General features: G+C 50.6%; 1 protein-coding gene and 1 pseudogene across 8 annotated transcripts in view; one reads left to right on the top strand and one right to left on the bottom strand.

Annotated features, from left to right (window-relative positions):
* MROH1 (maestro heat like repeat family member 1) overlaps positions 1-27,747 on the bottom strand; it is a 110,387-nt gene that overhangs the window by 69,826 nt on the left and 12,814 nt on the right. For all 8 annotated transcript variants that reach the window (XR_004262094.1, XR_004262107.1, XM_032256029.1 and 5 more), the window contains exons 2-6: positions 20,989-21,063; positions 17,836-17,981; positions 8,253-8,384; positions 7,535-7,697; positions 7,326-7,424 (exon numbers count right to left, since the gene is read on the bottom strand). Coding sequence is in view for 6 of the 8 variants with exons in the window: in XM_032256029.1 (XP_032111920.1) it covers positions 7,326-7,424; positions 7,535-7,697; positions 8,253-8,384; positions 17,836-17,981; positions 20,989-21,010 (562 nt within the window). In the remaining 2 variants the exon portion in view is untranslated. The remainder of the gene's footprint in view (positions 1-7,325; positions 7,425-7,534; positions 7,698-8,252; positions 8,385-17,835; positions 17,982-20,988; positions 21,064-27,747) is intronic.
* On the top strand, positions 12,120-12,635 carry LOC116535270 (annotated as a pseudogene).

The following is a 27,747-nucleotide window of genomic DNA, read 5'->3' as shown; positions in this document are numbered from 1 at the left end:
GGTGGTGCGTGCCTGTAATCCCAGCTACTCAGGAGGCTGAGGCAGGAGAATTGCTTGAACCCAGGAGGCGGAGGTTGCGGTGAGCCGAGATCGCGCCATTGCACTCCAGCCTGGGTAACAAGAGCGAAACTCCGTCTCCAAAAAAAAAAAAAAGAAACTAGTGGGCTGATCACCTTTCTATGTGTATGATGACTGGCTGTGTGTTCTGGCCTCTTCTTCCCCCATTTTTCTGAGCTGTAGTCTCCCCTTCTGATTTCATAGCAGTTCTTCCCACATCTGCTTTAAAGAGCAGCTCAGAGGTACAGGCCAGACTGCACAGGCCTAGTCGCGGCTCTCCCACTCCCCAGCTGCATGGCCTGGGACAAGTTACTCAGCCACTCTGTGCCTCAGTTTCCTCACCCATAAGATAAGGCAGTGACTGGGTACGGTGGTTCATGCCTGTAATCCCTGCACTTTGGGAGGCCAAGATGGGTGGATCACTTGAGGTCAGGAGTTCGAGACCAGCCTGGCCAACAGGGTAAAACCCCATCTCTACTAAAATACAAAAAATTAGCTGGGCGTGGTGGCAGGTGCCTGTAATCCCAGCTACTGGGGAGGCTGAGGCAGGAGAGTCACTTGAACCCCGGAGGCGGACGTCACAGTGAGCTGAGATCGCACCACTAAACTCCAGCCTGGGCGACAGTGGTAACGGTGAGAGACTCCATCTAAATAAAAAAAGAAATGGGGCAGTGGTAGCACCTGACCCAGGGCTGCTGTGAGACCCCCCCCAGGGCTGATGCAGATGTGGTGCAGAGGGCCAGGTCAGGGTATACACGCCAGTTCCCACTGGCCTTAGGCCCTGTCCACTGCTCCCAGGGCCACGGCTGAGCCCTTCCACTTCTTATGGAGAAAAGTTTTTGTGGTATCTTCTTTGGTAATTCTTTTTCTTGTTGATGTTCACCTACAGTTCTGTGCATTTTTTCAGATCTGATGAGCAAATTTCTTTAATTTGCCATGTCAAACTTGTTAATCTTTTCCTTGGTGATTTATGCTTTTTGTGTCTCACTTTAAACCCAGCCTATAAGAACCAAAGGGTGCAGGTGCTCCCGGCAGTCCTGCGAGGCTTGCCGACCCCTGGCGCTCCATGCTTGGGCAACCATCTCACACCCTTTTCTTGCCACAAACCCCTCATCACAATGGGCTAACAACCTTGCCGAAGAGGAGCCTAAGACCACTGGAACCCACACCTAAGCTCTGTGATTCCCACACTCCCCACCTGGCTCCCGTGTAGCCAGTGGTCCCCAGAAAGCCTCCCTCTGGCACCGACCCTGCAGCAGGGTCCTGTCCCAACCCTGTAAGAGCAAAGGCCCCGAGGAGCATTATCCAGACAAAACATCTCCAGCTGTACTGTCATCCCTTCACAAGGCCACTGGCCACCTTCTAGCCCTGCCTTCAGGGTCACCAGCACCCCCAGGAGCTAACCCAATGGTCGACTCAGGCCCTGTGGGACTCTCATGAGAAGCTCACCAGAATCTGTGATGACAGATTAACAGAGGAGCTGGCGCCTTTGAGTCTGGTACAGGAATGAGGATGATCTTTAGCTGCCGAGCCTCCAACAGCATCCTGCAAAACTCTGCTCACCACTAATAACTTGTGGGAATGTGTTGGGATTTTTATATAAACAATTTATTAAATGAAGACCAAAAACCTTTGGTTTCTTCCATTCCTTATTTATCTGGGTGGTTGATCGTAGGGTTTTTTTTGAGACAGTGTTTCGGTCTGTCACTCAGGCTGGAGCGTAGGGACACATGCTTAGCTCACTGCAGCCTCAACCTTCTGGGCTCAAGTGATCCTCCCACCTCAGCCTCTCAAGTAGCTTGGAATACAGGTGTGTGCCACTGTACCTGGCTAATTTTATGCTATTTTTTAGAGACAGAGGTCTCACCATGACACCCAGATTGGTTTCAAACTCCTGGGCTCAAGCGATCCAACCACCTCGGCCTCCCAAAGTGCTGGAATTACAGGTGTGGGCCACCATGCCCGGCCTGAATTTTTAGTAAGAATCAACAAGGACAGTGGCCTTGTGGTTTTCCTTCTTATGTCGATCCGTGTGAGGGTCCATCCTCCCAATGTGGAGGTGGCCTCTCACTCTGGGGGTGACCCCCCCCTCAGAACACAGCTAGTCCCTGTGCCAGGCAATATGGATTTTGTTCTATGGTCAGCAATCACAGCGGGGTATGCAAGGTGATAGGAACCTGCTTTGCTCCAAGTTCTGGGGTATGAAGGGTCACCATACCCCAGCAAGGGCACCCGAAACCATCTCAGACTCGGGTCCAGCAGCAGGGGCATGGAGGAGGGCAGACTCTGAGTGACGATGGCCCTAGGTCTTTTTTGTGGTGATGCTCAGGTTATAAAAAGAATTTGGGGCTGGGCACAGTGGCTCAAGCCTGCAATCCCAGCACTTTGGGAGGCCGAGGTGAGCAGATCACCTAAGTTCAGGAGTTTGAGACCAGCCTGGCCAACATGGTGAAATCCCGTCTCTACTGAAAATACAAAAATTAGCCAGGCATGGTGGTGGGTACCTGTAATCCCAGCTACTAGCGAGGCTGAGGCAGGAGAATCACTTGAATCTGGGAGGCAGAGGTTGCAGTGAGCTGAGATAGCGCCACTGTACTCCAGCCTGGGTGACAGAGTGAGACTCTGTCTCAAAAAAAAAAAAAAAAAAGAATTTCGAAACTGTCATTTTTGCTTCATTTCCCTTCAGGACTGGGAGAGCCCACTGTGGAGCTGAGAAGGACTGCCCAGGGACTGGCGCTCTCCCAGGGCACTCGCTGCCCGGCTTTCAGAGGTGGCTGCACTGGGCACGCAGTACCTTGGTGGTTCTTGCTGGCCCCTGCAGTCCCTGAGCTGCCCCTCACTGTGTCAGCACCATCCCTCATCCTCCCTTCCAAGGTCCCCACACCTCCCCTCGCCATCCCCCCACAGTCCCCTGTGGTCCCTGCACCACCCCTTGCTGTCCCCACATCTGTTCTCCTCCCCTCACCATCCCCCCCACAGTCCCCTGTGGTCCCCACACCACCCCTTCCTGTTCCCACATCTATTCTCCTCCCCTTACCACTGGGCTTGTTTCTCCCTTTTCTCTTGATTAGGCAACAGCTTAACTATTTAATTCACTTTTTTCAAAGAACTAGGTATAAAACATGTTTTGCCAATTGCTTACTTTCTAATGCATTAGTTTCTGTGTTTCCTGCCTTGCTCAGGTCAGGGCAGGTGAGAAGAGGACCACAGCAACGATAAAAATTGCAACGGCCTGACACATACAGTGAGACGGGAGGGCTCAGCTCCCACCTCCCGCCCTGCAGAGGCCACAGAAGCCACAAAGGGTCAGGTCGCACAGCATTGAGATTCCAGTGGAACCAGCAGGCATGCCCACCCCCTTGCTCTTTAATGGAAATGGTTATAACTTTGTTTCTAGACTGTATTTGGTTCTCTTTTCACACTGGCTCTGTCCTCACAGGACCCTGACGTTTCTCGCTTTCACCTCTTTATCCTGCTATTTCTATCCTCTATCTCATCAATCCAATTACGTTACTTTCTGCTCTAATGCTCCTTTTATTTAGGCTGATGTGCATGTTTTGTGTTGTAACTGACACTGCTGGTCCTGAGCCTATGGAGAGCTGCTGGCCCCACACCAGAGCTCAGACCCTGCACTCCAGGGGAGCAGTGCTTCCACCGCCATGCACCCCAGGCCAGAGCCATCACCATGCAGCCTGACTGGGACACAACACTGAGTAGGACACTTCAACCCAGCCCATTTACTAGGCTAATGACTCAGCTTAAGGGCTCCCCAGTCCAACAGAAAGAATAACTTTGAACCCTACAACTACATGAGGATAAACCATGGTTACAAGTTCTCAGGAGAGGGGATTTAAAGGAAATTCTAAACAAAGCAGACTACCTCCCAGGGTGCAAAGTGGAAGGTTCCTCATCAATCACCTGTTTGCTGAGGAGGGGCCTTGGAGGGTCTGATATAGGCGGGCTCTGGCCCAATGCAAAGAAAGGCCTTGTCTCCCATGTGAAATCAAGGCAGGTAGGTGCCCGGGGCCAATGGAGACCCCTAACCCTCACTTCTCTTGGTCTCTGTGTCCCTAGGTTTCTCCTTCTGAGGTCAGAAGTTGACCTCGGATTGGTGAGGTCAACTCAGCAGCATTCAAGGTATTCTGTAGTGGGAGTGTTTTTCGGGGTAGCAGACCACCATATTGCCAGAAGCAGAAAGCCTACCCCTATTGTGTTATTAGGTTGTGATTTTTTTTTTTTTTTTTTTTTTTTAAGACAGAGTCTTGCTGTGTCACCAGGCTGGAGTGCAGTGGCTTGATCTCAGTTCACTGCAGCCTCCACCTCCCAGGCTCAAGCAATCCTCTTGCCTCAGCCTACCATGACTGGCAAATATTTTAAAATATTTTTTGTAAGCCGGGCGCGGTGGCTCAAGCCTGTAATCCCAGCACTTTGGGAGGCTGAGGCGGGTGGATCATGAGGTCAAGAGATTGAGACCATCCTGGTCAACGTGGTGAAACCCCGTCTCTACTAAAAATACAAAAAATTAGCTGGGCATGGTGGCACGTGCCTGTAATCCCAGCGACTCAGGAGGTTGAGGCAGGAGAATGGCCTGAGCCCAGGAGGCGGAGGTTGCGGTGAGCCGAGATCGCGCCATTGCACTCCAGCCTGGGTAACAAGAGTGAAACTCCGTCTCAAAAAAAAAAAAAAAAAAAAAAATTTTTTTGTAAAGATGGGGTCATACCGTGTTGCCCAGGCTGGTCTTGAACTCCTGGGCACAAGTGATCCTCCCACCTTTGCCTCCCAAAGTACTAGGATTACAGGCATGAGCCACCATACCCAGCTGGTTTTTATTTTTTTGTTTGAGACAGTCTCATTCTGTCACACGGGCTGGAGTACAGTGGCACAATCTTGGCTCACTGCAGCCTCCACCTCCCAGGCTCACCCAATCCCTCTGTTTCAGCCAGAGTAGCAGGGACTACAGGCATGCACCACCATGCCTGGCTAATTTTTTGGTATTTTTAGTAGAGATGGGGTTTCGCCATGTTGGCCAGACCGGTCTTGACCTCAAGTGATCTGCCTGCCTTGGCCTCCCAAAGTGCTGGGATTACAGGCATGAGAGACCGCAACCGGCCCCTGGGGCATGCTTCTGAAACATCTCTTGACCTCCCGTCTCTGTTAATTCTTTCTCGGGTGCCTCTGACTGGAATGCAGGCTTCAGGGTTCAGCCTGCTAGTTTGTTCTTCTCTTTCTCTCCTCCTTTCCATATTTTTTACTTTTTCCTCTATTTTTTGGAGATTTTCACAACTTTCTCTTCCAATGTTTATATTATTTTTTCCATTTCTATTATGGCATCTTTAATTCTCAGAAGGTCAATTTTATTTTCTGAATGTGGCTTCTTCATGGTGACACCTCTTGTCCCATGAATGTGTGGTTACCACTGATTTCCCTGAGAATATTAATCAGGGATTTTCATTCTCTGTTATTTTCTTCTCCCTGAACCACCTACATCCCCAATTAGTGTCTCTTTCTTTTGCTGCTGCCTTTCCTACTGGAGGGGTTCCTTGGCTGGGAGGAATTACTGGCTGCCTGCCCTGCTGGACAGTGTGGCCAGGCCAGCCACGCCCCCACCACTGGGAGGCTCCTCACCTTCTAGCTGCAGTGCCCTGAGGGCACTCCTGTCCTTGGCACAGTGCCTGTCCCAGCTGGACCTGAGCCTTCCGCAGTGGACACAGGCCTGCTACCCCCCACCACTAGGTCTCACCCGGTTGATATGGGCTCTGCTGGCCCCAGGCTGCTCCAGCCAGCAGGACCACCACCCCCTCCAGATGCATACAGGGAACGCTCCATTTGTGGTGGGGAGCACACGTCCCACACGAGGAGGCCCCACAGAATCCCCACTGGCTGAACCCACGTGTTTGACACAGAAAATGCCAACATGGTAGGACCCGGAGTAGCTGCAGGTGACCTATGAAAGTAAGCAAGAGGTGTTCAGAACTGCAAGTCAGTTTTTGCTTAGAGCCTCAGCAGTTGAAGGTATCAAGGCCATGTACTTCCCAGAGGAGACACAGAGACACAGGGCTTAGCAGGCGCCCCAGCTGCCCCATCCTCAAGTCTCTGCCCTGTAGCCTGGACAGCTCGTTCTGTGTTCTGGGTACTTTAGCTGAGTCCACACCCACACCCACTTCCACCCTGTTCCTTCATACCTGGCTCAGCGTGCAGCTGCCCCCATCCTGTCACCAATCTCACTTTTAGCCAAAACTGGCCGCAAGGTTACCATCCCTTCTACCCAAGGGGCTCTGCTCTCACCCACAGGTGAGAAAGAGCCTATGAAGGAGTACCCCAATGATGAAAGCATCCAACAAAGGGGAGGGCCAGGAGAGATGGAGCAGTGCAGGGGCTAGGGGGAGGGCGGTGGAGCCCTGTGATCTGAACCATGAGCAGAGCACGCGGGCCCAAATGCTCCAAACCAACCCTTCTGCCAATGGAGCCCAGCCCAACTCTGTAGCCACACCCTCTATGCTCAGAAAACATGCCCTGCCCAGGCCCTACCAGGCCCCTCCCCAGTCACCGGGCCCTCCCACACCAGCTGCCTCCCCCGCCTGGAACCAACAAACCCCTGCCCCGCCCCCCAGGCCTGGGTCTTTACAAGAGGCGGGTCCTCCCAGCCATCTTCTGGACACAGGACATTGGGAACAGGAGGCCATGCGCTGAGGGCACTAAGGGCACCTCAGGATCTTCAATCTCCACACCTCCTTCCAACAGGAATGTCCTCCAATCCCACCGCCCACGCCCGACTCTCAGGGGCAGCTGAAACCAAGGTCCAGGCCCATGACATGCCTGTGGTTCCCTGCCAGGCACACAAAGGGTTATGGGCATTGCTGCCAGGAAAAGACTCCTGGGAGAGGGTGGGGGTGAATGAATGTGCCCCTATCCTCTGGATCCTTAGATGCCCAGGGAGTGGCCACTTTTCTAGCCTGGAATGGGAAGGAAAACAGAAAGTCATGGCTTTGAGAAAATCTCTTCCTGCCCCCCGACCATGTCCAGGCCTCGGTGGACCCACAGTGTAAGGTAAGGGGGCTCCCCAGGAGCAGAGAGAAACAAGGGACAGAGGTTGTGCAGCCCCACATGGGTCCCTCCAGCCAGCAGCCTCAGCAAGGGGGCCCCTCCTTCTAACAGCCCCCCTTCCTGCAGCCTAAAAGGGCCCACCTGCCCCCACAAATCAGGTATGCTTGCGCACAGCCCCCCACAAATGAGCACTTCAGACAGAAGGTGACAAGGCTGCCTCTTACCAGAGCAGAACGCCATGCGCACCGTGTCCTGCTTGGCCATGCCCAGCACAGGCAGCAGGGAGCTCAGGACGGATGGCAGGAAGGGAACTACTCCGAAAGCTGTGAGAGAGGACACTGTCAGAGGCCTCTGCCAAGCCTTCCAGTGCCCTGTGCTCCTCCTACGGGCACCCTGGGACCCTCCAGCTGGGGGCAGGCTGTGCGTCACCTACCGTTGGCCACCGAGAGGCTGGCGAGTGTGTGCAGCACGGCACAGTGTGGCAGGGCCCCGGGCTGCAGCCTGCGCAGCAGCTCCTCCATCACCTTGCTGATGAACTGCCTTCCCACGGCCACCAGGACGCCACTTGCTGCCTGCTGCCAGTCCCCGACCAGGTCCTGAACCGAAAACACCAGCAGGTAGAACCTCTCCCTGAAATCTCCCGACAGGCGGGACCAAGACATTCTGCCCTCAGTCGCTGCCAGCCTCGGACAAGCACCCAGTTTTCAGTGTCCCCAGAAAGTACAGGTCAGAGAAGGGGGCAGGCACAGCCTCTCTTGGCTGCTGCCAAGAGACCCGACACACACAGGAGAAGCAGAGCCCTGGTGAGACGGGGCTGCGCTCAGTACCCTGAGAAAGTTAGGCCCAGCAGAGCCCTGCACCAACCCCAATGCCGGGCACAGCCCTAAGCCCCGGCCGCACGCACACCACTGCCCTGTGTGTGCTGAGTTTTGGCAACTTGCTCTCTGCTTCAGTTGCTGCCTCTGAAAATCACAGGGGACTATCCCCCGCCCTGGCAGTGTGGTGCATGGGACCAAGGGGCCTCTGCTAGCCCAAGGCAGCCAAACACCACACACCCTACACTCTCAAGGCTGCTGGGTAGAAAGGCCAAGAAACAGCTTCCCTTCCCAAGCCAGAACTGAGTCTGCGAGGCCAGAAGGCCTGCTGCATACCTTCATCTTGGTCATCTCGCTGCAGGCCAGGAGGATGATGGTGCTGGCTGTGTCCTTGTCCAGCTCACTGGCACGACTGCTCAGGACCCTCTCCATAGCCCTCAGGACTGCCGCTCGGTATGGGTGTGCCAGCTGCGGAGAGACGCCATCCAGGACAGTCCCAGGTGAGCCCTGAGCACAGACGCTCTAAGCGCCTGTTGCTGTTTCAAGACAAGACAGCACAAATCTCTCTGCCTCAAGTGGAGGAGGGGAGGGGCATACCTGATCACTCCCAACGCCCTAAGAGCCGACCTGCAAGCCTCATACTCTCAGCCCATCTCCAGAAGGGTGGGCGGTTATCCTGTGCCAGACAACCAACATACAGAGGGCAAGGCGGGGGGCTTCTCTCCTCCAGGGGCGGCCAGTAGGGTCTCCCAGTCACAAGATGCTCCCAGGACCCTTCTGCCTCCTCACCCCACCCTCCCCTGTTAGAGGAGGACATCTTCCTGTCCCCAGCTCAGCAACCCTGGCCTCAGTCTACCACTGCTAGGCTAGTGCTTGCATCCAGCGGCCCCTCCCCAAGGCTGCTTAAGGAATAGCACTGCCTACCGCCCCACCTTCTGCCACGTCCCCAGGCCACCTCTGCCTCCCAGGTTAACCCTCCGCAGAGTCCCGCCACCTGCCTTCATCCTCCCCATAAACAGCTCTCCTGTCAGCCACTACCTCTGTAAATCCAACAAGCACGCACCATTCTTGCCTCAACTGGGGACACTCCAAGGACTTGGACTGGCTGCACTAACCACAAAGCTGGGGCCTGCAGAGGCACACAGCAGAGCAGGCCACTGCCCAACCCAGGAAAAGGCCCTGGGGTGCCCGGCCACCCTGTGGTGACAGCCCCTCCCCAATGATGCACCCACCACAGCCCCTCCCTCCACCACACTGACAGCAGCCTGCACCAGCAGCATGGCACCAGGAAGGGCAGACACAGGGCGGCCCAGCGGCCCACAGGCACTGTGATCCATTCTCACATGGCTATAAAGAAATACCTGAGGTCGGGCACATAGACCAGCCTGGCCAACATGGTAAAACCCTGTCTCTACTAAAAAAAAAAGCAGGCCAGGAACAATGGCTCACACCTGTAACCCTAGCACTTTGGGGGCTGACGCAGGTAGATGATGAGGTCAGGAGTTCAAGACCAGCCTGGCCAATATAGTGAAAGCCCATCTCTATCAAAAATACAAAAATTAGCAGGGCATGGTGGCAGGTGCCTGTGGTCCCAGCTACTCAGGAGGATGAAGCAGAAGAATCTCTTGAACTTTGCACTCCAGCCTGGCAACAGAGCAAGACTCCATCTCAAAAACAAACAAACAAAAAATTCATCATAGATTTCATTTATATTTGGTAAAAAAAAAAAAAAAAAAAAAAAGCTAAGTGTGGTGGTGTGTGCCTGTAGTCCCAGCTACTTGAGAGATTGTGGCAGAAGGATCTCTTGAGCCCACGAGTTCAAGGTGCAGTAAGCTATGATCACACAACTGCACTCTAGCCTGGGTGATGGAGTGAGATGCTGACTTAGAAAAAAAAAAGAAATTATTCTCTAATATAGAATTTAAATACACTCTGCCTGCAGAAGCCTTAAAGGAAAGGGAGTCTTGTGTAGCCAGTGGGCAGAGTGGCTGGCAAAGTGAGACGGATCCCCCACCAGACTAGCTCTTACCTCACTGTGGCACCGACACCCGACGATGGGAAATCTTTTTTTTTTTTTTTTTTAAAGATGGGGTTTTACCATGATGGCCAGGCTTGTCTTGAACTCCTGACCTCAGGTGATCCACCCACCTCAGCCTCCCAAAGTGCTAGGATTACAGGCGTGAGCCACCGCGCCTGGCGAGGATGGGAAACCTAACGCTGAAAATCAACCCCAGCTGAAGCTCTTTCCCTGGAGAACTGGCAGGTTCCCCATGAACACAGTGTTCCATGCTGAGGCTGGTGACCTACACTGGCTATTTTCAGAAACAAAAGTCATTCCCACTTGTGGGCCTGGGGATAAACCATGATTGTTTGTAACTCGTTCCGCAGAGCAGCGGTGAGCAAGCCTGTCTGCTGCTACTGATGTAGCAGATAGGAGTGGATCCCTAGAGAAATCCCACCTCCAAGCCAAAGACAGTTTAAAGCCTGAAAGCCAAGCTACAAGTCAAATCCTCAGACCAGACTAAGAACCTGTCTTTCTGTTGGGCGTGCTTTCCTCTGGTTGATCTCCACCCTTCACCTGTTTTACATATATCTACCCTTTCTAATTGGTTTTCTACACATCATGCCCGCCTTTCAGTGGTGCCTTTGCTTTCACCTCTTTTGCATACTCACAAACCAATCAGTACATACTCCTCATCCTGGCCTATAAAGATTCAGACTCAGTTGGTATAGGGAGATGGCCTAGCTTTGGCAAAGAGACAACCTGACTTTGGGGAAGATGACCTGTCCTTCCCATCCCCTCTCCAGCTCCCCTCTCTACTAAGAGCCATTTTCATCGCTCAATTAAATTCTTCTCTAGCCTCTTCACCCTTCAATGTCCAGTGTATCTTCATTCTCCTTGGGCATGGTACAAGAGCTCAGGAACCACCAAATATGGGTACAAGCTATAACACAGGTGAGCTGGGGCACATGAGCGTGGCTGAGCAACGCCCAGGCGGAGCATCGCTGGGGTTTGCAAAGTGACCAAGAAAACGAATCCTACGTCACCAGCACTTTGGGAGTGCAAGGCAGGCAGACTGCTTGAGGTCAGGAGTTTGTGACCAACCTGGCCAACATGGCGAAACTCCATCTCTACTAAAAATACAGAAAAGAATTAGCCAGAAATGGTTGCATGTGCCTGTAGTCCCAGCTACTTGGGAGGCTGAGGCACAAAAACTGCTTGAACCCAGGAGGTTGAGGTTGCAGTGACCTGAGATTGCACCACTGCACTCCAGCTTGGGCGACAGAGCGAGACTCTGTCTCAAAAAAAAAAACAACAAAGTATCACACTTTTTACAGCCCTGCCTCCATTCACAGTTGGAACAGGCCCACTCAGGAAAGTTCTCTGAGAAAAGCGAACACGGTAATGAGCCCCTTTAAATAAAAACACTGTTGATGAAAAAGCTAAACTGTCAAATACTTAACAAGGTTTATTCTGTGCCAGTACGAGTGACCATGGCCCAGGGAACATCTGAAAAAGTACACCCAAGATGGTTAGGTTAGTTTGGTTTTATACATTTTAGGGGACAAAATTACAGGCAAAGACATAAATCAATACATAGAAGGCATACATGGGTTCAGCACAGAAAGGTGGGCCATCTAGGGGAATGCTGATAGGGCATAGGTGGATCCAAAGATTTTCTGATTGGCAATTGGTTGAGTTAAACTGGTGGGTCGCAGTGGCTTACACCTGTAATCCCAGCACTTTGGGAAGCTGAAGCAGGTGGATCACAAGGTCAGGAGTTCGAGACCAGCCTGACCAATATGATGAACCCCATTTTTACTAAAAATACAAAATTTAGCCAAGTGTGGTGGAGCACGCCTGTAATCCCAGCTACTTGGGAGGCTGAGGCAGGAGAATAGCTTGAACCTGGGAGGCAGAGGTCACAGTATGCCAACATCCTGCCACTGCACTCCAGCCTGGGTAACAGAGCAAGATTCTATCTCAATAAAAAAAAAAAAAAAAGAGACAGAGTTAAATTTTGCCTAAGGAGTTGAAGTCGGCAGAAATAAATGCCTGAATTAAAGGCTGCGGTGAAAGTCAAGGTTCTTGTTACGCAGATGAAGCCTCCAGGTAGCAAGCTTCAGAGATAATGGTAAATGTCTCTTTAGACCTTAAAGGTGTCAGACTCGCTCTCTTCCACAGGAGGCTTACATGCCGCCGTTTGTGCTGCCACCATGTCTCTAGTGAGCCCTGAAAAGTTCCAGCATATTTTGCAAGTACTCAACACCAACATTGATGGGCAGCAGAAAATAGCCTTTGCCATCACTGCCATTAAGGGTGTGGGCTGAAGATACGCTCATGTGGTGTCGAGGAAGGCAGACATTGACCTCACCAGGAGGGCAGGAGAACTCACTGAGGATGAGGTGGAATGTGTGATCACCATTATGCAGAATCCACGCCAATATAAGATCCCAGACTGGTTCTTGAACAAACAGAAGGATGTAAAGGATGGAAAGCATAGCCAGGTCCTAGCCAATGGTCTGGACAACAAGCTCCATGAAGACCTGGAGCAACTGAAGAAGATTAAGGCCCATAGAGGGCTTTGCCACTTCTGGGGCCTTCGTGTCTGAGGACAGCACACCAAGACCACTGGCTGCCGTGGCCACACCAAGACCACTGGCTGCCGTGGCCACACCGTGGGTGTATCCAAGAAGAAATAAGTCTGTAGGCCTTGTCTGTTAATATACCGAAAATAAATAAATAAATAAATAAAGGTGTTAGACTCTTAGTTAAATCTCTTCTGAATCGGAAAAAGACCTGGAAAGGGAAAGAGATTCTTCACAGATGTAAATTTCCCCTACAAAATACGGCTTTGCAGGGCCATTTCAAAATATGTCAAGAATATATTTTGGGGTAAAATACTTCTAGTTTTTCTAGGGCCCACTATCTGTCACGTGATGCTATGCTAGAGTCCAGTCCAGAATTTGGTATCTTATTGTTATGAGGATCTGTTTTGTCAGAGTTCCAATCTCTGATTTAACCTAATGTTGGTTGGTTGTCTAAACTCCAAAAGGGAGCAGGTATAACGAGCTGTGCCCAATCTCCCTTTCTGTCATGGCCTGGAATTCAGTTTTTCAGGTTGCTCCCGGGTCCCCTTGGACAACAGGATGTTAGAGTAGGCAGCTAGGCAGACATGAACAGGGCAGGAGAGGCCCCCAACCAGGAATGTCAGGCGGTCATCAGGTGATGGTCAGGCAGTTAAGTGTCTCTCTAAAATAATAATTGGTTGTTGCCAGCATCAGGGAAAGACAGTCTCACAATAGACAGAAAACACCTAAAGCTTCTGCACGGGGGAGATAAGAAAAAGAAAGAAAGAAAACACCTAAGGCTGATGATCAGCAGCTTCCTGGTAGGATCTCAGGAGTTGGGTGAATGGGCTCCAGCACGCACACCAAGGTAAAACGGTGGTGTTGAACCAGTATACGGGCTTCCTCTAGAAACATTCAGCCAGTGAGGGAAGAATGCCTCAAGTGAACATGTGCACAACTGCGCACAAAAACTCAAAAGGAACTTCCGGTGGCAGAACACATGCAGGTGCCTGGAGGTGACTCCTGGGAGCGCCTGGGAGCTCTGCACCCCTACCTTTCCCCCACTTCCAGCCCCAGGCGTCTCCTCCACCTGCTGTGCATCCATACCTTCATCACAGCCAGCGTAATAAACCCACTCCTACAATTCACCAAACCTGAGGAGGGGGTTGTGGGAACCCTGATTCATTGCAAGTCAGTCAGAAGCACAGGCCACACGCCTGAAGCTTGCAACTGGCATCGGAAGCGGGACCATCATGTGGAACTGAGCCTTCCACCTGACCTCCAGAGAGATGGTCCCGGAACTGAATTAAGGACACCCAGCCGGTGTCCACTGCACAACTGACTGCTGTTTGCTAGTGCGAAGAAACTCCCCACATTTGGTCACAGACATCTGTGTTGATTGTTGTGTGGTGTGAGAACAGAGGAAACAATGTGAGTTTGAGTTTTTCCTCTCACAGAATTTGAAAATCCAGTTTTATTATTTTTGCTTCTCTTCCCCAAATCCCATCCCTCCCCATGCCCTGATGGCTCCTGAGGAGCCTGTTACCTGTGCTGGACCCTGGCTGACATGCACAAGACTGGACGTGTCTAAAACCACGAGGCCCAGCACCCCTCAGAGGCACAGATCGCATGCTACCAAGTCACGGGCCTCCGCGTTCATAAAAACAGAACCACAAACACAGATGCCAGACAGGAGTTGAAACCTGTAAAGTCCCAGGTGTACCCCAGGACACTGGGCTGACGTCTGAGGCCTTGGGGGGATGTCGTGTCACTTTTCCCCAGTGGCCCATATCTTTCTGGAGAGACACTCAGTGGGCTCTGAAATATGCATGCTATCTAAGCAAGACACAGCCAAGTGAGGTGCAGCTGCAATGAGACCCACAAACAAACGGCAGAAATTGGAGGCAGTGACCTAAACCTCCTGGAGCAGTCTGCAGGAGGAGACAACAGAAGAGGACTAAGGGAAGGGAGGACTAGTGACCTGGGAAGGGTCACAGCCCACAGGGTCAGTGCTTCCAGCTCAGCATGTGTTCACTATAAATATGCAATTTTGAAGGAAGACTTTTTCTAAATTCAGTTTTTAAAAACTGTAAAGGCTAGAAAAGGGGTAAAATCAGAAACAAATTAGGACAAGCATGGAGCAGCTGGGGCTCGGAGGAGGATGTCCCAGACAGAGACCTCAGGAGCAAAGTCCCCCTCAGACCTGCTCTGCCCTCCTGTCTCTCCTTCTCATTCTCCCATGAGGCAGCCATAAAACCTATAAATATTGGCTCACCCAGCACTCAGGGAGGCTGCAGTGGGCAGATCACCTGAGGTCAGGAGTTCAAGACCAGCCTGGCCCACATGGTGAAACCCAGCGTCTGCTAAAAACAAAAATTAGGTGGGCGCGATGGCACGCACCCGTAATCCCAGGTACTCGGGAGGCTGAGGCAGGAGAATCACTTGTACCCGGGAGGCAGAGGCTGCAGGGAGCCAAGATTGCACCATTGCACTCCAGCCTAGGCGATAGAGCGAGACTCCATCTCAAAAACACAAGAACAAAAAAACCTGTAAATATCACTGTAATTTCCCCCACAATTCTGTGTAAAAACTGGTCATAAAGAAATTCTCTGGCTGGGTACGGTGGCTCACACCTGTAATCCTAGCACTTTGGGAGGCTAAGGTGGCGGATCACGAGGTCAGGAGTTTGAGACCAGCCTGACCAATATGGTGAAACCCTGTCTCGAAAAAAAAAAGAAAAAAAAAAAGAAAGAAATTCTCACTGGGTGCTGATGGCTCATGCCTGTGATCCCAGCACTTTGGGAGGCCAAGGCAGGCAGATTGCTTGAGTCCAGGAGTTTGAGACCAGCCTGGCCAACAAGGTGAAACGTGGTCATTACTAAAAGTACAAAAAATTAGGTGGGCATGGTGGCGTGCACCTGTAGACCCAGCTACTTGGGAGGCTGACGCAGAGTGAGCTGAGACCGCACCACTGCACTCCAGCCTGGGCAACAGAGCCAGATTCCGTCTCAAAAAAAAAAAAAAAAAAAAAGGGCTAGGAGCAGTGGCTCACACCTGTAATACCAGCACTTTGTGAGACCGAAGCAGGCAGATCACAAGGTCAGGAGATCGAGACCATCCTGATCCTGGGCAACACGGTGAAACCCCGTCTCTACTAAAAATACAAAAATTATCCGGGTGTGATGGCGCACACCTGTAGTCCCAGTTACTCGGGAGGCTGAGGCAGGAAAATCACTTGAACCAGGGAGTCAGAGGTTGCAGGGAGCCAAGATTGCACCACTGTACTCTAGCCTAGCGACAGAGTGAGACTCAGTCTCAAAAAAAAAAAAAAAAAAAACAACAACAACAAAAACCAGCTAATGGTTAGGCACAATGGCTCACACCTGTAATCCCAGCACTTTGGGAAGCAGAGGTGGGCAGATCAGTTGAGGTCAGGAGTTCAACACCAGCCTGACCAACATGGTGAAATCCTGTCTCTACTAAAAATAGAAAATCAGTCTGGGCGCGGTGGCTCATGCCTGTAATGCTAGCACTTTGGGAGGCTGAGGTGGGCAGATCGTCTGAGCTCAGGAGTTCAACACCAGCCTGGGCAACATGGTGAAACCCCATCTCTACTAAAACACAAAAATTAGCTGGGCGTGGTGGTAAGTACTTGTAATCCCAGCTACTTGGGAGGCTGAGGCAAGAGAACTGCTTGAACCCAAGAGGTGGAGGTTGCAGTGAGCTGAGATCTTGCCACTGTACTCCAGCCTGGGTGATAGAGCCAAATTCCGTCTCAATAAATAAATAAATAATAAATATAAAAATACAAAATTAGCCGGGTGTGGTGGCATGTGCCTGTAATCCCAGCTACTTGGGAGGCTGAGGCAGGAGAATCACTTGAACCCAGGAGACGGAGGCTGCAGTGAGCTGAGATGGTGCCATTGTACTCCAGCCTGGGCTACAGAGTGAGACTCCATCTCAAAAAAGAAAAAAAAAGATAAAGATAATAAATGAATAAATAAATAGTAAGTTAAAAAATAACAAATTTGGCCGGGCGCGGTGGCTCAAGCCTGTAATCCCAGCACTTTGGGAGGCCGAGGCGGGTGGATCACAAGGTCAAGAGATCAAGACCATCCTGGTCAACACGGTGAAACCCCGTCTCTACTAAAACCACAAAAAATTAGCTGGGCATGGTGGTGCGTGCCTGTAATCCCAGCTACTCAGGAGGTTGAGGCAGGAGAATTGCCTGAACCCGGGAGGCGGAGGTTGCGGTGAGCCAAGATCGCGCCATTGCACTCCAGCCTGGGTAACAAGAGTGAAACTCCGTCTCAAAAAAAAAAAAAAAAAAACAAAACAAATTTATTAAAAATTAAAACTAAAAATCAGCTAAGACAGCTGACAGGGGAAGAAAGGAGAGACCCTGCCCCAGAAGTGCCGCCAGGCCATAGCAGTGAGCAGATATTTTCATAGAACTGGGTTATTTGCCTCAGGAGATGGTAGCTGATGACAAGAAATAAATTGTATAGAGGTCCCTTTTTACATATCAAAATGTTAAATAAAACAAAAAAAAAATGGCCTTTTGATACCACAAAAGCCTCTTCCCCTTCCCAGAACAGCCCAAACCACACACGCTGAGAAAAGGTAGAAAGTGCGCAAAACAGTTTCAAACAATGCAGTGCTAATGCTGTTAACGGTGACAGAACCATGAACCAAGGTCGAGGGAAGCCGAAACCGCAGGAGGCGAGAGCCAGCCGGGCCGTGTCTGTCCTGGGGCTCGGGGCAGTGATTTGGCATCCCTGTGGGGCTTCAGAGAGACTTCCCAAGAGGCTCTTGCAGCTCTCCTGAGTAGGCAACGTTTGTGCCAGAGGAAGAACATTCCAGCGCCGCAAGGGAAGGCCCTGGGCCTTCCTGGGCAGCCCCTCCCTGAGGGTGCAGGAGGACCAGCAGCGGAGGGCCCTTGGGAACTCTCTGAGCACTTATCAGTGTTTCTAGTCCCTTGGGTTGATGAGATTCTCTTGGAAACAATCATCGTCCGTCAAGCAGGGACCATGGTCTGCCGCTCAGGCACTGAGCAGAGCCTGGCCATTCAGCTTCCACTTGGTGGGTAAAGGGGGAAGCAAAAAGCCTCAACCAGGAGGATTGAACAACGCCGTGGAGAGAGCCCAGTCCCTCACAATGGGCCCCCAGGCTCTTTGGGGGACGCAGCCATATCTGACACATGACAAGATAAGGAAGGTTACCCATCCTGACATAGGCAGGCGTGAGGTTGCTCAGACATGTGGCCAGCCCTGTCTCTTCCCAAACCAAGTAAGCCCCGAACGACCATGGCCCTGACATTATCATCCCCACCAAGGAGCATGAATACCTTGTCATGCTGCCGCAGGTACTCCTCACAGGCGCGGAGCATCTCCACTGGCCGCACTTCCCCGAGGGAGCACAGGGCACTGCAGACCTGCTCCTGCACCATGGGGTCCTTATCGGTGATGGCGTCCAGCAGGGGGGAGGACAGCTCTGCAGTGACAAAGCCCAGTTAGCGGGTTCAGGCCCAAGCGCCCTCCCCATCACACCTGAGCTGCCACTCCTGGAGTGGACACACCTGTAGCCTGTGAGGATCACGGACACAGAGCAGGAGAGGGTACAGCCACTTTCTCTCCTGTATAACCTCCCTCTGCCTGGACTGCCCACCTGTGCTGCTGCAGGGGACAGGTGCGCTGAGGAGACAAGCTGTGGAGCTGCAGGGCTTAGATTTCAGCTGTCCCTGAGGAGCTGTCTGGCCAGCACACACTATTTAGCCCATCAGGGTTGACAGACACAGAAGACACAGCCTGCCTCCCACACAAGCAGGCAAGAGGTTGTTCTGGTCCTGATCACATGGCCTGAGCATCCTTGAGGACACTGGCTCACTCACTAGCCGGACTCTTCAGGAAGGCTCCCTGAGGGTCTGTGTCCAGACAGCCTGGGACTCCCCATGGTCCCATTGCCCACATGTGGCCCTTGACAGGCAGGTGCTGGGCAGAGGGTCCAAGACCCCAGCAGTAGGAAATACATGAAGGAATAAAAATACAGTCTCATCCCATGGCTCTCAACCCCCACAGACCAGAAGTGAATCAAGGAAATCAATGAATAAATGTAGTGCTCTACAGGCAAAGCCAGGTGGTTCCCTAGCCAGTGACCACTGGCCCCTGCACACAGCAAAGGACAGGCTAAGTATCCCAGAGACTTGTGCCAACCAGCCAACCCACCCCAACAAGACCCTCCAGGCTGGGTTGGGGATGTCCCCCTTCCCTTTTGCTCCAGCAGCACTATACCCGGGCTGCCAATGAGGACATCCCAGAAAGCACCTGCTGGGTCAGATACCTGTGTGTTCAGTGAGTGACTCAGTCTCCCCTCCGGGAAGGGGTTCCTTCCTGAGCAGGAAGCTGGACTTTTAATAGCCCTCCATTTCCAAAGTCCAATAGTTAGACAAACAGACTGATCCAAATCAATGAGATCTGACTGTAGCTAAGGCCACGATTAGCCAGGCTAAGGCCACGATCAGCCAGGCTGAGGCAGGTGGATCACCTGAGGTCAGGAGTTTGATATCAGCCTGGCCAACATGGTGAAACTCCATCTCTACTAAAAATACAAAAATTAGCCAGGCATGGTGGCAGTTGCCTGCAGTCCCACCTACTTGGGAGGCTGAGGCAGGAGAATCGCTTGAACCCAGGAGGCAGAGAGCCGAGATCACGCCATTACACTCCAGCCTGGCCAACAGAGAAAGAATCCGTCTCAGAAAAAAGAAAAATGGTTGATGGCTGGGCACAGTAGCTCCTACCTGTAATCCCAGCACTTTGGGAGGCCGAGGCTGGTGGATCACTTGAGCTCAGGGGTTTGAGACCAGCCTGGCCAACATGGTGAAAATCCATCTCTACAAAAAAAAAAAAAAAAAAAAAAGAAAGAAAGAAAAAAATACAAAAATGAGGGCCTAGTGGCACGCAGCTGTAGTCCCAGCTACTCAGGAGACTGAGGTGGGAGGATCCCTTGAGGCCAGGAGGTAGAGGTTGCAATGAACTGAGATAGCACCACCACACTCCAGCATGAGTGCCAGAGCAAGACCCAGTCTCAAAAAAAAAAAAGAAGATGGAGGCCCTGTAAAGTGGCTCACACTGTAGCCCCAGGGCTTTGTGAAGCTGAGGTGGAAGGATCACTGGAAGCTAAGCATTCAAGACCACACCGAGCAACATAGTGAGACCTCGTCTCTACAAAAACTAATTTTAAAAAATTAACTGGGTGTGGTGGCACATGCTTGTAATCTCAGCTACACAGGAGGCTGAGGTGGGATGATGGCTTGAGCCAAGGAGGTCACTGCACTCTAGCCCGGGCAACAGAGAGACACTGTCTCAAAAAAAAAAAAAAAAATAGCTTGCAGGACACCCTAGTCCCTTTAGTCCCTAAAGCCATGAGATGACACAGCAGCAAGGGACTACATCTATGAGGCAGAGAACAGCCCTCACAGACATCAAATCTGCCGGTGTCTTCATCTGTGACTTCCCAACCGACAGTACTGAGAGAAATAAATTCCTATTATTCATTCATTACCCAATCTAAGATATTTTGTTACAGCAGCCTGAACAGCCTTTGACGACTACTGGTTTTTGTTTTTTCTGATGAAAACCTAGAGAAAACATGTTTATTCAACAGTCACTCCAGGTTGGGCGTGGTGGCTCAAGCCTGTAATCCCAGCACTTTGGGAGGCTGAGGTAGGTGGATCACTTGAGCCCAAAAGTTTGAGATCAGCCTAGGCAACATGACAAAATCTCATCTCTACAAAAAATACAAAAAAATTATCTGGGCATGGTGGCAGGCACCTGTTCTCCCAGCTACTCAGGAGGCTGAGGTGGGAGGATCACCTGAGCTCAGGAGTTTGAGGCTGCAATGAGCCATGATTGCACCACTGTGCTCCATCTTGGGTGACAGTGGAAGACCCTATCTTTAAAAAAAAAAAAAAAAAAAACTCGGCCAGGTGCAGTGGCTCATGCCAAAGTATAATCACTGCACTTTGGGAGGCTGAGGTGGGCGGATCACCTGAGGTCAGGAGTTCAAGAACAGCCTGGCCAATATGGTGAAACCCTATCTTTACTAAAAATACAAAAATTAGCTGGGGGTGGTAGCATGCACCTGTAGTCCCAGCTACTTGGGAGGCTGAGGCAAGAGAATCACTTGAACCCAGGAGTCGGAGGTTGTGGTGAGCCCAGATCTGCCTGGCAACACAGTGAGACTTCGTTGCAAAACGAAACCAAAAAACCTTCAAACCACATCCTGAATACCATGTGCTTTTCTGAGTCCCAAACTCAAGGTTTGTGTGTGGGAGGTCTGCACCTGCCCACATCACCCAACCTGCCCAGAACCCACTCAGGCTCCAGAGTGTAGGGTGGAAACTCCAGGCACCATTGGAGCTGATAAGAGCCTTGCTCTGCCCTGACCACCCAGAGGCAAGAGAGGCCTCACAACCGGCCCACCCCAAATCCCATGCACTCACTCTTCATGTAGGACTCAGTCATTTCTGTGGCTTCAGCTTCCTTCACCCAGTGTGAACATGGACTTCTTTTCCAATCTGGAATAACCAAAATCACAAGATTTAATTCATAAGCCTCTACAATATTTGAATTTACAGGCAATTACCAATTATCATTAAATGTTCTGTGAACAATTTAAACAAATTTGTTCTGGGGGAAATATCTCTGTCACATTTTCTTTGAACGATTCAGGGAGGACAAAGGGCACCATGATCCTCAACAGTTTCCACCTCTCCTCCATCCCTGAGCACCCAGCAGCCCCTGCCAGCACCTCACCAGCGTACACAGGCTTGTCCACAGTGGCGCCTTGTCACCATCAGCCCCAGCAGGAGTGGCAGCACCTCCACCTAGAGCATCCCCCTCCTCACTGTGAGGAACTGAGCACGGGCACCATGGCTTTCACATATCACATGCCACGCGCCACCACGTGCAACAGTGGTCCCAAAGAATCAAGTCCAGCAAGCGTCCAAGTTCCCTCTGCGTCTACACTACAGGCACACACTCAAGTCAAGTGTCTCAGAAAGCATGATCAGAAGGGCCACAGGCTCACCGTGAGCATGGATGCCACCATCCTGACACTCACATCCTCAGTTCTCTGAAGCTCCCACCAGTCCATTCCTTCCCTTAATCCCCTCCCGTCCACCACTCCTTCCTAACATACTCCAGAGAAAAATGAAGGAGAGTTGCCATGACCATCCCTGATCAGGCAGGGCACCTCCCTGGGTTGTGCACACATGGGTTGGAGACAAAGTAAGAAATCATGGAAATCTTGGTCAGGAGTGATGCCTCACACCTGTAATCCAGCATTTTGGGTGGCCAAGCTCAGGAGTTTGAGCCCAGCCTGGCCAATACGATGAAACTCTGTCTCTACTAAAAACACAAAAATTAGCCGGCGTGGTGGCAGCCACCTTTAGTTGCAGCTACTCAGGAGGCTGAGGCACGAGAATCGCTTGAACTTGGGAAGCGGAGGCTGCAGTGAGCCAAAGACATACTGCACTCCAGCCTGGGCAACAAGCTAGACCCGATCTCAAAAAAAGAGAAAGAGAAATCACAGAAATCTTGAGAGCTGGTGGAATTAAAAATATGTGAAAATTCTACCTCAAAGGGGAAGACTGATCTTGCCAATACTCCAATGACATGAGAGAAAATAATACACCTTTTAAAAAAATGAACCTGCTTGAGGCCAGGAGTTCGGGACCAGCCTGGGCAATATGGGAAGACTCCATCTCTACAAATAAGGCAGAAGTTAGCCAGGTGTGATGGTTATCATCCGTATTCTCAGCTACTCAGGAGGTTGAGGCAGGAGGCTCACCTGAGCCCAGGCTGCAGTGAGCTGTGATCATGCCACTGCACTCCAGCCTAGGCAAGAGTGAGACTGTTTCAAAAACAAACAAGCACTTTGGGAGGCAGAAGCTGGTAAACTGCTTGAGCTCAGAGGTCCAGGACCAGCCTGGCAACATGGCAAAACCCCATCTTTACAAAAAATACAAAAATTAGCTGGGCATGGTAGCACACACCTATAGTCTCAGCTACTCAGGAGGCTGAGGTGGGAGGACTGCTTTAGTCCATGAGGTAGAGGTTGCCATGAGCCAAGATCACACCACTGCACTCCAGCCTGAGTGCAGAGTGAGACACTATCTAAAAAACAAACAGCCAGGCGCAGTGGCTCATGCCTTTAATCCCAACATTTTGGGAGGCCGAGGCGGGTGGATCACTTGAGGCCAGGAGTTTGAGATCAGCCTGGCCAACATGGCGAATCACCATCTCTACTAAAAATACAAAAAAAAAAAAAAAATTAGCCAGTGAGGTGGCTCATGCCTGTAATCCCAGTTACTCAGGAGGCGGAGGTGGCAGAATTGCTTGAACCTGGGAGGTGGCGGTTGAAGTGAACTGAGATTGCACCACTGCACTGCACTGCACTCCAGCCTGGTCAACAGAGCGAGATCCTATCACAAAAAAAAAAAAAAAAAAAAAAGGAGAAGAAAAGAAAAGAAAAACAGGGCCGGGTGCAGTGGCTCATGCCTGTAATCCCAGCACTTTGGGAGGCCGAAGCAGGTGGATCATCTGAGATCAGGAGTTCGAGACCCGCCTGGCCAACATGGCGAAACCCTGTCTCTACAAAAAAAATATATAAAAATTAGCCAGGAATGGTGGCATGCACCTGTAATCCCAGCTACTCAGGAGGCTGAGGCAGGAGAATCGCTTAAATCCAGGAGGTGGAGATTACAGAGAGCCGAAATCGCACCATTGCACTCCAGCCTGGGGGAGAGAGCGAGACTCCGTCTTAATTAAAAAAAGAAACAAACAAACAAAGTATTCCATTTGTGGCACACCAAAGAGAAGAGAAAGATCCCAAGTTGTGGAAGGGTTAAGAGCAGAAGAGGGCAGTAGCTGACAGGCAGGGTAGAAAACCTGTGAAAGTGCCCATAGCACACACTGTCCAGAGACAAGGGCATGCCTGATGTGGAGCATCAGAAGCCAGAGTTCCCAGACCTGAGCTGAGCTGGTGAGGCGGAGAAGCTGGGCTGAGCAACCGGGCTCTGGGACCAGAGGCCGTGCCCTGTGGGTAGCCAGACCTGCCCTGCTCCATCGTCCAGGAAGAAACAGGTGGAACTGACGCCAGTCCACAACTGTGCAATACCCCTTCCAGTGCAGCGGCCACGCTCGCCCAACTCAAACAGAAGTAAACAAAATAAATGAGCGTGCATACTTGGACTTTTCTGCTCCCGGCCCAGGCGAGAATCACAGGAAAACTAAAAAACTGGACAAAACACAAGAAACCACTGTTTCTCAGGACAATGGATATCAGAAAATGAAGGGCAGTGAGCCCTGTGAAGCAGGATATGAGGTGGAGCTCTATAAGAGCTCAGCGCACTGCCTGGAGACAGGACCCAGACCTAGGGCCCAGCAAAACATGTAGGCTAAAGAGATAGAACAGGGAGTGCTGATTGATACCAGGGTGGCTAGAGTATGCAGGCTCTCGTAACGAAGAAAGCACTGCCCAGAGAGAACTTTAGAGACCTGCAGAGGGTTCCCTGGGCACTCAGCAAGTTACTGGTCAGCAGAATCATAGCCCCAAAGATGCTCACACCCTAATCCCCAGAACCAGTGTGTGATCCCTTAACACAGCAAAGGGGATTCAGAAGATGAGATTAAGGGTACAGGCCCTGATACATGGAGATTATCCCGGATTATCTGGGTGAGACCAAACTAATCATGTGAGTCCTTAAAATCAGAGAACCTTTCCCAGGTGGGTTGAAGAGGGAGGAGGAGAAATCTGAGGCATGAGAAGGACTCACCCCACTACTGCTGGCTAGAGGATGGAGGAGGGAGGCTCTGAGACAAGGAGTGCGGGTGGCCTGGAGGAGCTGCGCATGGCCGTCAGCTGCTGGCTGACAAGAAAACAGGGGCTTCCATCCTACAGATACAAAGAACCAAATTCTGCCAGGAACCCAAAACAGCAGAAGCAGATCCTCTCCAGAGGCACCAGAAAGGGAAGGAGCCCCTAATGCCTGGGTTCTAGCTGGTGAGACCCATGTTAGAACTTTCTGGAAATAAATTTGTGTTGCTTATGGGACTAAGTTTGTGGTAATGTGCTATATCAGCACTAGAAAACTAATACAAATGCCTTGTGTGGGAAGAAAGAATCCAAGGCCACAGAAAGAGCCACAGGAAGGGATTAGAAGCAACACCCAGGGCTTCCACGGGGACAGGAATGGTGCCTGCTCCCCGCAGCTGGAGTGGAAAGTGTCATGATTCAGGATTCCGCCTCAGTAATTAACCAAATCAGTCCTAGACTAAACATCATTCTGGTCTCACCTAACAAAGCTAAAAGAAAGGCCTGACAAGATCAAACTCTTCCCAAGTAACTTAGCCAGTTCCCAGGGCAAAGCTCATGATTATTAACAGGAACACAATATCCAGCACCACCAACAAGGCAAAAGCAACGCCAGGCATCCAATCAAAATTTACCAGGCATGCAAAGAAGCAAGAACATCCAACCCATTGTGAAGATGAACCAACCAATACTAACTGATCCAGATATAATACAAAGGAAAGAGTTCAGAGACACAGACATTAGATTGTTATTGGAGGTATTTCATATATTCACAAAACTACAGGAAAGATTAAATATGTTAACACTAGGAGGCTGACAGCAAAAGGATGGGCAAAGAAAAACATGGCTGACATTAGTTACAAGAAAGCTGGAGTCGGCTGGGCACAGTGGCTCATGCCTGTAATCCCAGCACTTTGGGAGGCCAAGATGGATGGATCACCGGAGGTTGGGAGTTCGAGACCAGCCTGGCCAATATGGAGAAACTCCATCTCTACTAAAAATACAAAATTAGCCGGGCATGGTGGTGCATGCCTATAATCCCACCTACTCGGGAGGCTGAGGCAGGAGAATCGCCTGAACTCAGGAGGTGGAGGTTACAGTGAGATCACGCCATCGCACTCCAGTGCGAAACTCGGTCTCAAAAAAAAGAAAGCTGGAGTCATAGTAGACAAACTAGATTTCAGAAATATTAAGTATCCTAAACCCTTTTACCTAATAACAGAGCTTCAAAATACACAAAGCCAAAACTAATAAAAATGCAAAAAAAAAATAGCAAATCCAAATTATAGTACAGATTTCAATATCTCCTTTTTTTTTTTTTTTGACACAATGTTTCGCTTTTGTCACCCTAGCTGGAGTGCAATGGCAGATCTCGGCTCACTGCAACCTCCGCCTCCTGGGTTCAAGTGAGTCTTCTGCTTCAGCCTCCCAAGTAGCTGGGACTACAGGCGCATGCCACCACACCCAGCCAATTTTTGTATTTTTAGTAGAGACAGGGTTTCATCATGTTGGCCAGGCTGGTCTTGAACTCCTGACCTCAGGTGATCCACCTGCCTCGGCCTCTCAAAGTGCCCAGCCCTCTCTGTCTCTGATAGAACAAGTGAACAGAAAATTAGGCCAGGCAGAGTGGCTCACACCTGTACTCCTGGCACTTTGGGAGGCTGAGAGGCAGGTTGATTGTGCAAGGAAAAAAAGAATGCAACCTTAAGAGCTAGGGTCCCAGCGCAGTGGCTCATGCCTGTAATCCCAGCACTTCGGGAGGCTGAGGTGGATGGATCACCTGAGATCAGAATCAACCCTGTCTCTACTAAAAATACAAAAATAGCCAGGCACGGTGGTGTGCACCTGTAATCCCAGTTACTTGGGAAGCTGAGACAGAAGAATTGCTTGAACCCAGGAGGTGGAGGTTGCAGGGAGCTGAGATCATGCCACAGTACTCCAACCTGGATGACAGAGTGGGACGACATCTCAAAAAAAAAAAAAAAAAAAAAAAAAAAGGCCAGGCATAGGGGCTCACGCCACGCCTGTAATCCCAGCGCTTTGAGAAGCTGAGGGAGACAGATCACCTGAGGTTGGGAGTTCAAGATCAGCCTGACCAACATGGGGAAACCCCATCTCTACTAAAAATACAAAAATTAGCCGGCCATGGTGGCACATGCCTGTAATCCCAGCTACTCGGGAGGCTGAGGCACAAGAATGACTTGAACTTGGGAAGCGGAAGTTGCAGTGAGCGGAGATCGCACCACTATACTCCAGCCTGGGCGACAGATCAAGACTCCATCTAAAACAAAAAAATAAAACTGGTCGGGCACAGTGGCTCACACCTGTAATCTCAGCACTTTGGGAGGCCGAGGTGGGTGGATCATCTGAGGTCAGGAGTTCAAGACCAACCTGGCCAACACAGCGAAACCCTGTTTCTACTGAAAATACAAAAATTAGCCAGGCATGGTGGTGTGTGCCTATAATCCCAGCTACTTGGGAGGCTGAGGCAAGAGAATCACTTGAACCTGGGAGGTGGAATTTGCAGTGAGCCAAGATCACATCATTGCACTGCAGCCTAGGGACAGAGTGAAACTCTGTCTCAAGAAAAAAAACAAAAAAGAAAGAAAACTATAAACCAATATTCCTTATGGACACAAATGTGCAAATTCTTAATATTTATCAAATCATTATCTAGAAACATATAAAAAGAATAACTCCATCATGATCAAATGGGATTTATCCCATAAGGTTTTAATGTATATATGTGTGTGTGTGTGTGTGTGTGTACACGTATATATGTGTGTACTGCACATATTCACATATATACATATATACTTATGGGTTTTTTTTTGAGATGGAGTCTCACTCTATTGCCCAGGCTGGAGTGCAGTGAACGATCTTGTCTCACTGTTATCTCTGCCTCCTAGGTTCAAGCAATTCTCCTGTCTCAGCTTCCTGAATAGCTGGGATTACAGGCACGCCACTATGCCCAGCTAATTTTTGTATTTTTCTTAGAAGAGATGTCATTTTGCCATGTTGCCAAGGCTGGTCTCAAACCCCTGAACTCAGATGATCCGCCAACCTCGGCCTCCCAAAGTGCTGGGATTACAGGCGTGAGCCACTGTGTCTGGCTGGTTTTAATATTTTTAAATTCAGCTGATATAATTCATAACGCTAATAAACTAATAAAGAACAAACATATGATCATCTCAATAAATGCAGAAAAAGCATTTGTCACAATCCAACATTCACTTATGATAAAAATTCTCAAGAAGAGGCTGGGCGTGGTGGCTCACACTTGTAATCCCAGTACTTTAAGAGGCCGAGGTGGGTGGATCACAAGGTCACAAATTCGAAACCAGCCTGGCCAACACGGTGAAACTCTGTCTCCACCAAAAATACA

Source organism: Sapajus apella, unplaced genomic scaffold (genome assembly GCF_009761245.1).
Source record: "Sapajus apella isolate SASKATOON/1434 unplaced genomic scaffold, GSC_monkey_1.0 scaffold3, whole genome shotgun sequence".
NCBI lineage: Eukaryota > Metazoa > Chordata > Mammalia > Primates > Cebidae > Sapajus > Sapajus apella.
The sequence above is the reverse complement of the archived record's forward strand: the minus strand, read 5'-3'. Positions and strand labels throughout refer to the sequence as shown.